Here is a 14,250-nt window from a genome sequence, read left to right as displayed (position 1 = left end):
TGAGACGGTAAGGAATGGAGGATGGTGAGGGGTCGGTGGCTCAAAGGCCCAGAAGGTGCCGCCTGGAGCCTGGGCTAGCACTTGTACATGAGGACGGGCTGGGTTTTTCCTTGGCATGTCAGTACATCCAGACTTCTTCGGAAGGACGTGCTGCACTTGCCCCAGCGTCCCAAAGACAGTCTGCAGTGCTCTGGGCAAACCCACTTGTTAAGTGACGGCATGGTTAGGAAGAAGCGCTTAAGACAGGAAGGAAGTCTAATGTGTTGGGATTATTGACTTTGGGGGGTATGTATGTATTGAGCTACCCCTGCTTTAAGGGGGCTTGTCCCCGTCCCCACTGCGCTCCCGTTGCCATGGCCTGTGTTCCAGCTGCAACTGCGGGTGCCTGGCGATGGCACAACACAGCACTGCTCCCCTGCTCTCCACGCAGCCATTTTCCCCTGCTCCTGACACCTCAAACAACAAACCCAGCCCTTCCCTTCTCCCGACACCTCTCTGCGTGTGCTGACATTAAGGAGTTATCATGAAAGCCCTAAAGGAGGGGACACTTACGCTGCCAGAGGTAGGGCCCCACTCCAGGGAGGTGGGCACCCCCACCGCCCGGGCAGGCTGGAGCAGGCACCGCGGGGATGGAGTGGGGTGGGCACCCTGCTCTGGGGAGCTCGGGGGGCTGGGAGCTCGGCTCACCCTCTCCCCCCACCCCTGCAAGGCCAGGGGCTGGGAGAAGCCTTTCTGGGCTGCTCATGCCCTGCTGGGATCGGGCCTCCCTGCACCGGGGGACACATCCCCCGGGGACCCCAGGGTCCCTGGGCTGGTGCCGGAGGGATGCTCGCCGGGAGCAGGCAGGTGCTGCCCGCAGCCTGAGCTGGTGCCTCCGCTGCCCCTTTCCAGGCTGGAGCCCTGGGAGATGATCCCTGCCCGCGGAGCAGCACTGAGCCCAAAGGCTGCCCGCAAAGAGGAAGGAGCTTCTGGGTGCCCAGGCAGGCGCGGGGCCGGGGTCTGCGTGTGGGGGGCTGGGGTCTGTGCCCGGGGTCCCCCTGCGGGGCAGGGAGCAGGGCCGCTCACCCCTGGCCGCTCTGGTGCATTTGTGGGTAAAATCCCTGTCACTTTTCTTAACTTCTGCCTGCAGTACAGTTTTGGATCTGGGTGTTCTCAGGGTTGGATGCTGCTGTCATTGCCCAAAGGTTAAGCCTTTCTTTAGTATACCACCACTTTGAATTTACATTGGGAAAAGGGGCAGCATTTTTCTTCAGGTTTGAAAACGCTGTCATTCTGCTGCTAAAATCTAGATCAGTAACCCAGGGAAATACTTGTATTGGACTTGTAATGGTCTAGGTCTGGATTTGGCACTTGGCTTGAATACTGTGTGAAACTGTGTGTTTCAAAATAGTCCTTGTAGTATAAAACTTACTGTGTGGAGCGTTTAATTTTTCATCTTTATTTCTTCACTAGAATGGTGTGTGAGGCATTACACTAACCCTGGATCACTGGATCTGATCAGTTGGGTTGGAGTTAGTTTAACTGACCCAGTCAAATTTATGTAAGCCACATTTATAGTATTTGATCTGATTCAGATGGGGTTTTATTTCTTGAAAAGCATTATTTTTCTCGTTGCTTGCTAGCACGTGTATAAACACAAGTCACATGCTCATAAATAAAGTTACCATTCTTTTAGGCTCGTGTGTTCCCTGCCATGTCTGCGTTATATTTCTAAGTGGCATCTTACCACCAGCCAACAGAGGTGTCTCAAAAAAGCCACCAAAAAACAAAAGGAGGGAGGGCAGAAGCCTTGCATTGCTCTTTACATGTCCTCTCTCTCACTGTAAATCAGCGCAGCCTCAGGTGCTTCTAGTGTTGGAGACACAATTAGCTTTAGTCTGAAATCTACCTCAGGTCTTGGTCAAAAGTGTGGGGATTTTGTTTTGTTTTGTTTGAAATAAATACACAGGTTTCTGTATGTATTTCAAAGCAGAACCTGGATCTTAGTGTGGTAGGAATAAATCACTGGGAAGTTTGCCAATTATTGTTGTACCGTAGAGCGGGAAACGTAAAATTAGTTAAGACTTTTTGAAAAAGGATGCACAAAAGCTTATTCTTTGGCTATTTCTTCATCGCCTTGCTCTTACGTTAGCTGTCATTGCCCGCTTGCAAATGTGTGCTGCCTCCTGCTGTTACTACAGCCAAAGCGAGGAAGGGGATCCTTTTAGTGTGGCTGTGCCAGTGACTGCAAGGATCTCTGTCGTGGTGAACACCTTCATTTCAGTAATTTGAGCCGCTTATTCTTTTTTATTGGCTGATGGTTTGGATTGCTGTTTTTGTTTGGGCTTGGTGGGGTATGGCAAGCGTGGCATTTTTAACCTTCTTGAGCGGAGGGGCAGAGTTCCTGTTCCAGGGCCGATGTGCCGGTGCTTTATTCTGACAGGCAGCTGTACTCTGTTCCTAGAAGCGTAATCACGTGCTTTTATCAATGATGTGAAATTAACCATTAGTTTACAAACTACACTGAAGGCAAGTTTCCTGCAGTGATGAGTCCTTCTCAAATAAATATTTTTTTAAAAACCTTTTCAGATGAAAATTGACAGCCGCCTTACCTCTTCGACTTTTAAGCAGTTGTGAGCATTTGACAAGGGTCCCTCTCTGAGATATTCGGGAGCAAGCAGCTGATCTCAAGCGGGTTTGATTCATTTAGTTTCTTCTCATTAACCACACAGGCACTCCTAAGCCCTCATAGTTTTGGACTTTGTTTTGTCCAAAGACAAATTACACCGGGTTTGAAACGCCCCTTTCAGTGTCGCTCAGAGGATATAGTGCTGCTCTCAGCCTAGAGTAGAGGTTGACTATCGCTGTGTTTTGATTGTGGAACTTGAATATGTGTCTCATTTTTTGTGAACAGATTGATGACTCTCCTGCACCTCTTTCTCTGGCCCAGCTTGTGAAGGTAAATATATATATATATATATATATATATATATATATATATATAAAAAAAATCTTGTCAAATACTTACCCCCTCAAAAAAAAGTGTTTGCTTTATATTTTTAAATCTTATGCTGTGGTCTATAGCTGGATAGCTGTTGTAATGTGAACAAAACTTAAATTTAATTTTTAATAATTTAAAGTATTTATTTTAACTTTAAAATGCATGTGTGTTTCGATACTATCCTGTAAAGAGCAGTTCCCAGTTTGGGCAGAGAGAAGGGGAGTACCTTATCAGCCTCAACATAACGTTGCAGGATTACTCATCTTCAAGACACAAAAAAGAAGCCCTTCAGACGCTGTTTACCATTTTTCACATGTCTCATTAATTTTGTGTTGGAAACTAAAACATTTTTTACAGAAGAATGGAACTGGCTGCAAGTTATGGACATTTCAGGGGGCTTTGCCCCAGCCAAAATACTGTAACACGGACACTTGCACGGCTATTTCTCAATTGCCAGTCATTACAGTTACAGATCCATTCTTTGAGAGTTGCACAACTTCATAAATTCACAACACAAAATTTGTCTTGTGAACAACACAGACTAATTTGTTTGCACACCGACTGTGTAAATTCTGAAAACGTACCTCATCGTTTATCGGAATATACCAATGTGTATGTGTGGCATATTAGCAGCTGTGACCTCCTGAAACCGTTGTAATACTGTGTTTTGCTCTGGAACTGTTTGCATTTTTTGCTCAACAATGCGTAACTTTGTCTGGGAAAGCTCTAGCGATTGCACCTTGTGAAATCTGTAACCTCACGTGAAGTTTTACTTTAAACTGTGAAAAACTGTCCAAGTGGGGTACATGTTTAAGCTTTTGAGACAATTTAAGTATTTCAGAAAAATACGGCAGCTCAAACCTGTTACTTTCTCTAACCTCTTTAGTGCAGACTGGCTTAGCATGGAGGCAATGTGTTATCAGTCTTCTGGTTTGTTACTACGATGTATTAAATGCTGTATTTCAATTTTGGTCTATTCCTAGTAATGTTTTGTGGGTTTTGGACGTGCTTTGTAAACCGTTTGGGTTCCAACACGTGAGTCAAGCATCTGTAAAGTTTTCTGTAAACGTTAATGGAAATGACTTCAGAGATGTCCATCTGCATTATGTTACTGTTGAGAAAAAACTACATCTAAGAAACAACCAATTAATAAAATGTAGAAACTAGTTTGTTGCTTTTGTCAATGAATGCATATAAAACCAAACCCATGAGTGGCTGATCTGAAGGATGGGTACCTGAAGGTCCAAATCATTGACAGGTACTCCCTTAGACCCTGCTTGTAACTGCACTTGTGTCTAATAAAAACGTTTTAAGAAATGCTGCTTAAATAAATCCAGCGGACTTCAATAATTTGAAGATCTAGTGCTGCACAAGGCTTATATTACAATTTGTATGTTAAAAGGACACAGTCAACTGGCAAAGACCTGCAGGTTTTGCTTACTGTAGTTAAATCACTTAATATGAAGAAGTTAGTAGGGGGAGAACACGCGGTTTGGACTGCCAAGAGCACATGATGGTCAAACTTCTACTGCAAAGAGTCTTTTGTCTTGCTGAGGGATTATAAAAAGCTTGATTCCTTTTAACGCTTCTGTGTCTGGAGCTGAATTTCAGCGAGCAGAAGCAGCTTCCCCGACTCTTGAGTTGAGTGTCCTTTTAACGCTGCAAAGTGTAAATAGCGATTATTGCATACATCTTTCTTCATTAAACGTACAGTGGATATCTCCTCCTTCCAATAGTCTGGAGCTTAAAAATCAGTTGAAGAGTACTGCATAGCATAATTTTTTCTACACATGGCTTCAGTCCGCTTGGAAGAAAACTGGAGTGGTTACACAAGTCTTTATGTGAGGTGCAAACAGAACCCAAGGTTTTGAGTGCCCAAGAATGCTCTTTTCCAGGAGGTTAACGGGCACATCAACGTCATGTGGTGGCGTAAGGACTCCCCAGAACATCTTCAGGACAACAGTATTTTCTATAAGCAGCTGTTCTCATGCAGCCCCAGCTAGCGTTGTGCTGCTCTTTACAGGATGGGGTGAGTGGTGTCGTCTCTGGCTGTGTGGGCGCAAATGTGTTTCTAACGCGTGTGTCAAATGCTTACCTGTTAAACAGACCGACAATCTGGCTGAAGCCAATGCTTCCGAAGAAGACAAAATAAAAGCTATGATGATACAGTCTTGCCGTGAATACGATCCAATCAAGTAAGTGTCGATAATGTCAAATCTGTTCTTTGAAGATTCTGGAAAAATTGTGGAGATATTTGTTTGAACAAGAGAGACACATGCATACCTTTTTCTTCTTTTCTCAAAAAACTTTTAGTTACGTGACCAAACCCTGGGATACACCTCCACCATCCTATATATGCTTTTGTTGCGGAAAACCTGGCCACTACATAAAGAACTGCCCAACGAATGGGGTAAGACTGCGGGGGACTTCTGCTGTGACTTCGCTTTTCATTTTTCACGTGGCAGTTACGTAACAAATACATGAACACTCAGATTAGGAATTCTTTCTCTTGGGGTAAAATACAGGGGTTATAGGGCAATGTTGCAAAACCCTTCAAAATTCAAGGGAAACCTGGAATTTAAAACTTAAAATGTTCTTTTTTCTTGGTCGTAGATATTCAATACGTCCATAGATCTTTCTCTGTGAGCTGTCATGCGTATTTTTATATATTTCAATACTATCGAAAATCTTCCTGGTTTTAACGTTTTTTAATGTCAGTTCTCAGCTTTTAGAATTCCACATAAAAGGAAGGTGTTTCTCTTGACCCCACCAACTGAATATTTGCGTGTTTTAATTACACAAGTCTCTGGTTGAGTATTCATGCCATGTAATGTTAGTCACCGAATGCATATGCAACCTTCGTACATATCGACGGTGAACTTAAGTTTCTCCAGTGACTGGTTCAGAGCCCTGAATTGGGCTCTCCCTCTGAATTGCGCTGTGGAGGAGGAGCGGGTTTGTGCCTCTTCTCCGGGTGGATGGTGAGCTAAGCAAGACGTAATCCTTGCGGAAGCTGAAGTTAAGCAAAAGAATGTCCACGGAGTTCAAAATGCTGCTCAAGTCTTTGAAACATCCCGGCTATATTCCCGTAGCAAAATAAGTATTTTAGTTGAGTAACCCTTAGGCTAGGTAAAAGGAGAGGACTAAGGGCTTTTGCTGCTTAAATTAATCATCAAAGTGTCATTTTAAGTGTGGGTCTTAAGATGAGCTATGTCTGCATTTCTTTTCTGAACAGGACAAAAATTTTAAGCCTGTTCCCAGAATTAAGAAGAGCACGGGAATTCCAAGCTCTTTCATGACGGAGGTGAAAGATCCCAATACCAAGGGTGCTATGCTCACAAACAGCGGAACATATGCAATACCAATTAATAATGCGTAAGTATGGAACTAATTGGACTGACCAAAAGGTGAAGGAGAGAAACCATGCGTAAATGTCTGAGTGGCAATGCAGCCAAGTTGGCCGGCATCTGTAACCACGAGGGAGGAAGCATTGTCATTGTATGTTAAGCTCAAAATCTGTGATAATTTCTCGTATTAAAATAGGGCGGTCCTGCTGTTCACGCCCCTGGAACTCCAGAGCTTGGAAAAGCTTTCCTGTACCCATCGTTAGCTTTTTTCTTTTTCCTTCCCCACCCCGCCCTCCAGGGAAGCTTATGCTAGAGGAAAGAAGGAGAAGCCTCCCTTCTTACCAGCGGAGCCGTCCTCCTCCTCCTCCTCCTCCTCAGAAGACCCTATTCCTGATGAGTTGTTATGTCTCATTTGTAAAGAGATAATGACTGATGCAACCGTTATTCCCTGCTGTGGAAACAGTTATTGTGACGAATGTAAGTGTTACTGCCCTGTTTGTTCACTCCAAACACCACATCTGATTTTCTGAAAGCAGAAACAGGAGATGACAAAATTTCTTTGTTACCAGTTCTATTCCATACTTAAGCATCCGCTGAATAGGAAAGGACTCTTCTCGTATAAAGGAAAAAAAAAAAAAGACAGAAAGCTTTTTTCCTTTTTTACGTATCTAGTTAAATCCTCTTTACATGCAGAAGGACAAGCATGAGGAGAGTGCATAGCTGCGCAGGTGATTACAGTATTAGATATTGAATACATTTAGGTTTTTTCACAGCCCCTTCTCTCACACAAAATCGTATGGCCAACTCTGGTTGGCTCAGTACAGCCAACCGTACTGTGGTCTGCCACAAACCGACAGTTAGGCATTTAATCCACATTCTTCTCCACGGGAGAGCTGGTTAAAACCTTCAGAACTCGAGGCTACTGATGTTCTTTTGAGCTGTGTTTTATTCATTAACCTGCAGGGTGGTGACTTCTCACTGTACTAGAGAGTGGAAAAAAGAATAGTCGAAACATCCAGACGCAGCCGTCTTCAAACGCTACATTAGTAAAATACCAAAACTGCACAGTTATTTGCTGCATCCTAGAAGTGTGTTACACTATTGAACATTCATAGCTTCGTGCTCTCAGTTCGAGACCATATTCCCCCATTAATCATATATGTCTTTTTATGATTGATTGGAGCCCCCAGAATTTCCTTACATTGGCTAAACCTACTTTGATGATTCTAATTACGCACAGGCATTAGAACAGCATTGCTGGAATCTGAGGAACACACATGCCCAACGTGTCATCAGACAGACGTTTCCCCTGATGCTTTAATTGCCAACGAGTTCCTATGCAAGGTAACAGGATGACTTTTATGTAAACTGTAAGAAAAGTCTATTTGCAAAAAGCCAAAAGGGAAGAAAATATTAATTTACATCTCCTCAAAAACCGCTAAATTAAACAGGCTATATTTACTTTTCAAATTCATTATCTGTTGTTAGAGAAGCTGACAACTCTTTGGAGACAATGGGGCAAATTCAGATCGCGCTTTTGTTTAACATGATTGCCTTACTTTCAAATTCGGTGTTAACACTGAAGTATTTTAAATACAGGTACTCTGAGTTACCAGTTGTTACTACCAGTGTTTAAGGCGATGTGTTCGTGTATTTGTATGTTGATTCATTTTAGGATTGATAGCATTTACGGGATTACACAAGTAATTTTACCCTGTGGAGGCTTTTGTTCATGTATCTACTGAAGTTTCATGTTACCCTGTGGTAAATGTTCTTCTGCCTCTAGGCTGTGAACAACTTCAGCAATGGAACTGGCTACACAAAAGGGCTCCACCAGACCATTCAGCAGCAGCAGCAGCAGCCGCCACCACCTCCACCACCACTCATGACTGTTGCACCTCCTGGACCTTTTCAGTAAGTAAATCTGTAGATCAACATGAATATAAACGACACCAAGATGCCAAAGTCACATTATTCTTCTTCTTGAGCTTCTCCACCAGCGATTTATGTCTCATTAGAGGCAGTTCCAGATAACTGCGGAAGTTCTGTTTTGTGAAAGTCCTCGCTTTGAATGAGGACACTTTGATAAGTCGGAAGTGTGCCTCCTGCAAGAATGTTCTCACAAGTATTGCTTGTTTGCTTCCCTTATCAGTCATTCCGTACACGCTTACCCGGAGAGAGGAGCGCTTTTTCCCCAGGAGCCCTTTCATTTGAAGTGGCTAGCAATTCCTAAAGAAACCATTTTGTTATGGCAAACCTTCTTGAGTGCGTTAATTTCTCTTTAGTACTGAGGAAATAATATTTTCATGGAAAGTGTAAAAGCACAATTGTGGGTAAAATAGGCCAAGTGTTTTCACATTACTTCTTTCTGCAGTATTTCTACCATCAATCTTATGATAAGTCAGAGCCATCCTCAGTAACACACAGCGCAGTCAGCGACACATACAGATTGGATAATAAACACTGAACCACTGTAAATGTGAAGTATTTACAAACATGATCGTCTAAGTGTGCAACCCATGAAGTCATAGGAAAATATGTGAAAAACCTGTTCTATTGTTTAGGGCTTACATCCTTTGACTTTGTGCCTTGGATGCAAACAGCCACTCTGTCCAGAAGAGTGTCAGGCTCAGCCGTACCGCTGAATACAAAGGACTGCAATCCAAAAGAACCTCTAAGGCAGCCCCTGAAGTAGCACAGAAACGTTTCCTAATAGAATTGCAGTGCTTCCGTCTTCCACAACTGAGGCTCTCTCTGGGGGTTAAACGTACTCTAATCCTTTCATGTGCAGCTACCTTAATAAAATATGTTTCCAGTGAGCTTTCTCTTTAACTGCCAGCAGTCCACATGGCCTTCTCGACAGCGCTTCATTTGGAATTGGCCAAGTTGACTTCTGTAAATCTCATGAAGATTATTTTGTAAATTTTTTTGTCCATTTACAGTAGTCAGCCTTTTCTCATCTTGGACTTTCCGTTTCAAGTAGCACTTCAAAAGACTGCTTGAACAATAAAAATTTGGGGTTTTTTTGTAGCAATGCCGCTAGCGTTATACCTCCTGCTGCTCTGGTGACTGCTGCTGAACCTTCTGCATCTCCCTCACTGTCAGTCAGCAGTTTGTTGAAAGAGAAGGTAAGTTGTATTTCAACATATGCAGTGATTCTTGCATTTAGTGGAGCTTATTTTCCAACCGTTTGCATTTACTCACAAGGCCTGTCAGGTTCCTGTACGAAGACAACCAGCATTACCGAGTCGTCCGGGCCCCCAAGGACAATCAGTGCCCACGACTGGTACGTGACTATAACTTCAGAATTTCTTTAAAAAATTACCTTCAGATACACTGAATGGGATTTTTCTCTTTTTCCTCTCCCGACTCCAAAAGGTCATCCAACGAGAGCCAGGACACCTCGCTCAGCAGGTGGCAGACCAGGCTGGGAACTGTAAGTATTCCACAGCAATTCAATATATTACTGCTTGTAACGAGGCCATAACACCTAACTTATACAACAGCTGATTTACAATGAAGAAAGTATGCACAGATAGCTGTGGAGAATACAAGTGGTAATTAATTTTTAAATGACTTAATTTGAATTGGCTTTGACAGAGGGAGTCAGTGCTTGCGGTGAGATTATTTAACATAAAAACCCGGTACATGATTGAAAAGAGGACTCTGAAAAATGAACAGTTTTTTAGGATGCTATAGTTCCATATAAAAATGAAATAGAATCAAAGGATCGGATGGAAAGCCACCCTTTTGATTGCTGGCTGAACGGAGCTGAAAAAATTGATTTCCCAATAGAAACCAGACTCCAACATTCTGGTTTTTTTTTTTTGACAACTTAGTTGATACTGATTGAGCACATGATTGGAAAAGTCAGTGCTGTTATTTTCTGACAATTTTGAATTTCTTCAATGTAGTCATGTCCAATAGCCAAGCTGCTTTCTCTCAGATGGAGAGAGAGGAGCCCGTCTTATCTATTATCACAGTGTCAAGCTAGTCCTTCCTTTTGGTATAAATTTGTTCTAGGTAGATTGTAAGGGTGCATCGTGTTTATAAAATCTTAGGATAAATAAATAACAGAAACCAGGATCCATCCCACAGACTGTCTGAAATCTTAATTCAGTAAGCAAGAAAATAATAATTCAGGGACAAGAACAGGCCAAATACGTCATCAACAACATGGGAAGTATTACGTGTATCAAGGAGTGGCAGAGGAGCGGTGGACACTCAGCACATGGGAGATGGGAGTCTCTTTTAAGCACGGGCAGCCTCCACGCACAGTCGCAAAGCTGAGTATCAGGAGAGAAGACTGAGGGACCTGCCGGGAGTGAGGATGTGGAGGGCAAGTATGAAGATCAAGAAATGAGTGTCGTCTCAAATGAACAGAAAGCAGGGAGAAAAATGCTTAAGTTGAGAACAAGAAGTGCTCGCCACCATGCTCCCGCTTCGTTCTCTTTGCTCTTTAAAATCAGGGCAGAGTATTACAAATGGTGACACGCATCTTGGGGTTTCTTTAGAAGTTCAAATCGAGGACACCCACACTGTGAATGCACCCAAAGGAGGATTCAAGCCCCAACACTACCAGCATCAACACCAGTCTTTGTGCCTGTGCCTCCACCTCCCTTGTATCCTCCACCACTGGAAACTGGTGGCTTTGGCTAGTATTTTGTTGACACTGTTAAACTTTTCTTAGGAATTGAAAGATACGACTTGCGTGTAAGGAAATCTTGAATGGGTGAAGGACTTTGAGGGGAGGAATGATGCTAATGAACACACGTGGAATAATGTGAAATGGTTCTTTAAAAAATAATAAAAGCAAACCTTGTGAAGAAAAAGATCAGGGTAGCTGACATCTTCTATCCCCAAAAATCACGTGGGCAGGAGTCTGAACAGCTCTATTAGTAACGCTGCCGGTATCTTTCCTAGAGTAATGGCAATGGGTCATAGACCTAGAGGCTGAGTTCAGAAGCCGTCACTACCCTTGGTTAGAGCTATTATGTGCAAAATTTTGCTAGGACATCTGGCTATAAGTGCCCTGTATGTAGGATTGCCGTACAATCCGTATTTTGCATCTTGTACAAATTGCCAAATAAGTAGTGAAGTTAAATCGACTAAGCAAGCATTTTAAAATTGAGCTTTACTGTCTTCTTGATAGTGCACTGTAGCCATTAAGACTTGCTCTTTTTGCATCTTACTGCACCAAAAAGGATTTGCACTGCGTGTCGTGGCTGAGTAGTGAAACACGTGTGCATTCACGTACCAGCAGAAGCCAGTATACGCCACCTTCAATCAATCCATAGCTGTGGTAGTTCATGTGACAGAAATGGTGGATATAAACTTACCCTTCCTCTATGCTTTTGCGCTATCAAAGCAGCAGGTGTTCTCTCTTGTAAGCAGAAATTTTTACATGTTATCACGGTCTTCAATTTGCAGTAGCGTTATGTCAGCAGCTGAACGCAGCTTTGACATAAGCATATGGAGAGGGGGAAAAAACAACCCAAACAAGTAATTTTGGGAGGAAAAAAAAAACGGGAGAGTGACTGTTTTGAATTAACTTAATTTACGGGTTTTGTGTTGTTTTATTTTCTAAGGTCTAAGTCTCCCTCTAGTGCTTCATTTTCCTCCAGGAGTTCGTATACCCACTCCAAGTCAAGATCACGTTCTTCCCGCCCTTGCTCCAACTCTCGATCATTTAGTCGTTCCCGTTCTCGTTCCTTCTCGCGATCACCACCCTATCCAAGAAGAGGCAAAGAGAAGAGTCGTAACTATCGCTCTAGGTCAAGGTCACACGGTGATCACCATTCAAAGTCACGGTCACCCCCATACAGAAGACACCATCCACCGTCAAGGTCTCCAGCGTTTAGAGGCCGGTCTCCCACTAAATGGACTATACCTCAAGGGGATGGAGAAAAGCAGTACTTTAACAGATACAGAGAAGTTCCCCCGTATAATATGAAAGCTTACCATGGCAGATCTGTTGACCTCAGAGATCCATTTGAAAAGGAGAGACCCAGAGAATGGGAAAGGAACTATAGAGAATGGTACGAAAAGTTTTACAAGGGCTTTGCTGTTGGCGCTCAACCTCGACCACCAGTAAATAGAGAGAACACTTCTCCAGATAGGTTTGGTCCACCTGGGACTGGACGAGAGAATTTGCCATACGCTCGGGGACGCAGGGAAGACTATCCTGGTGGGCAAAGCCACAGAAGTCGTAATAGAGATGGAAATGACCCTGAAAAACCTTCTGGAAGAGAGCGCCACGGCATGAAAGATCCACCAAAACCAAATGAGAAGGACATGGAATATCCACTGGAAGATGGCAAAGGAAATGAATGTAAAAAACACCGGAAGAGAAGAAAAGGGGATGAGAATAAAGGATTTCCCAATGCTGAGTTTTTAGAAGGTGCAAGAAAACACAGAGAGCCAGTAACAGCAGAAGACATTAAAACAGACTCTCTGTTCACGCTCCCAAGCAGAGATGATGCCACCCCTGTGCGAGATGAGCCTATGGAAGCAGATTCTATTGCTTTCCAATTGGTGTCTGAAAAGGAGAAAGAAGAGAAGGACAAGGCGAAGATGAAAGTAGAAGTGGCGGTGCCTCCCAAGAAAGACAAAAAAGCTAAAGGTTCCCAAGGGAAGGTGGACACCGATCGTGAAGAATCTCTCAGTATTTCACAGGAACCTCCTGTGAAAAAAGTGAAGGAGGAGTTGCCAAAGACAATGAGAAGGCTCTTGTTACCCCATGGAAAGTTCACCCAAAAGTGACAAAAGATCACCCAGAAACCAGGCCAGCCAAGGAGGAAAAGGCCAAGAAAGACCATCCAAAAGAAACCAAGTCGGACAAGCCCTCCAGCAAAGAGCATAAGTCAAAAAACCTGCTGAAAAAAGCAAACCTTCTGATGCAAAACCCGAAAAAAGAAAAAGAAAAGTAGATAAAATTTTTGATAAGGAACATTACTGTGTTTTGTCATCAAGACCACGGAGCTGTATAATAATGACGTAACAGCCCCTGCTGAAGACGTCTGTTGAAGTACTGTGTCTGCAAAAGATGAGGACGCTGCAGAAAAAAATCCTAAAGAACCAAAAGACAAGGCTGTTGCTAAGGCAAAAGAGGATACAGCGGCAACCTCCTGCAGTTGACCAGCCTGATGCAAGCCAAAGCCAAAGTCAAAGCGGTCCTAGCGTTAGCCGCAGCCACAGTCAAAGCCCTTCTGAGAGTTGGACTCGAAGCCACAGCGGCAGTGCCAGCTCAGGAGAGAGTCAAGACAGCAAGAAAAAGAAAAGGAAAAAAGAGAATAAAAAGCACAAGAAGCATAAGAAACACAAGCAGCGTAAGAAACACATTGGAAACGAAACAGAATTCGCAGAGAGCCAAAAACACAAACACAAGAAGAAAAAAATCGAAGAAGAGCGAAGAGAAGGATGACCAAAAAGTGAAATCTGTCACTACATGGAATGACAGCTAATGAAAAAATGACTGAATTCTTAAGTCTGTATCAAATCTTGTTAAAATGTAAACGAATTCAGGCATGGCAAATAATGGCATGGAGGAGACTGTGCTGCCCTTAAAATATTGCAGCTGGATTTTTACTTCAGAGCTTTATAGAAGTGAACATTTTGTACAGAACTGTGAGTTGTGACATGCAACGTGAAAGGTTTTGCTGGGGCATCTTAGTTTTAACGACCGTTCATTAGTTTGGGTGGAGTTTCAGGTACTGTGAACATTTTCATGGTTGAGTATGTTTTTTAATTGCCTGTCAGAAGCAGCTGTTATAACTGATTATAAAATATCAGCAGAATGAATTATAGAATACACAGAACCCTGTTACATCACTTTTTGATTACAATAAAATGTTTTCAGTAAACTGTCCAACGTGATGAGATTTCCAGTGACAGCGGGACATTAGCCGAGAAAAGACTAGTGAC

At 43.1% G+C, this 14,250-nt stretch overlaps 2 protein-coding genes across 2 annotated transcripts; both read left to right on the top strand.

Moving 5' to 3' along the window:
• The first annotated feature begins 14 nt into the window (after positions 1-14).
• LOC141737446 (E3 ubiquitin-protein ligase RBBP6-like) lies at positions 15-6,441 on the top strand. The gene is made up of 6 exons (XM_074572142.1): positions 15-24; positions 2,132-2,262; positions 2,894-2,938; positions 5,087-5,175; positions 5,294-5,390; positions 6,216-6,441. Exons 1-6 carry the CDS (start codon positions 15-17, stop codon positions 6,357-6,359), a joined length of 516 nt encoding a protein of 171 aa, XP_074428243.1. The 3' UTR covers positions 6,360-6,441.
• LOC141737445 (E3 ubiquitin-protein ligase RBBP6-like) lies at positions 6,362-14,048 on the top strand. Its single transcript, XM_074572141.1, is given in 10 exon segments — positions 6,362-6,387; positions 6,626-6,804; positions 7,568-7,671; positions 8,114-8,241; positions 9,359-9,455; positions 9,535-9,613; positions 9,706-9,763; positions 11,916-13,039; positions 13,042-13,188; positions 13,191-14,048. Coding segments are annotated over 10 exon segments (2,079 nt in total). The 3' UTR covers positions 13,328-14,048.
• Positions 14,049-14,250: the final 202 nt, after the last annotated feature.

This window comes from Larus michahellis, unplaced genomic scaffold (genome assembly GCF_964199755.1).
Source record: "Larus michahellis unplaced genomic scaffold, bLarMic1.1 SCAFFOLD_69, whole genome shotgun sequence".
In the NCBI taxonomy this organism is placed as follows: domain Eukaryota; kingdom Metazoa; phylum Chordata; class Aves; order Charadriiformes; family Laridae; genus Larus; species Larus michahellis.
This window is presented reverse-complemented; position numbering and strand designations above follow the sequence as displayed.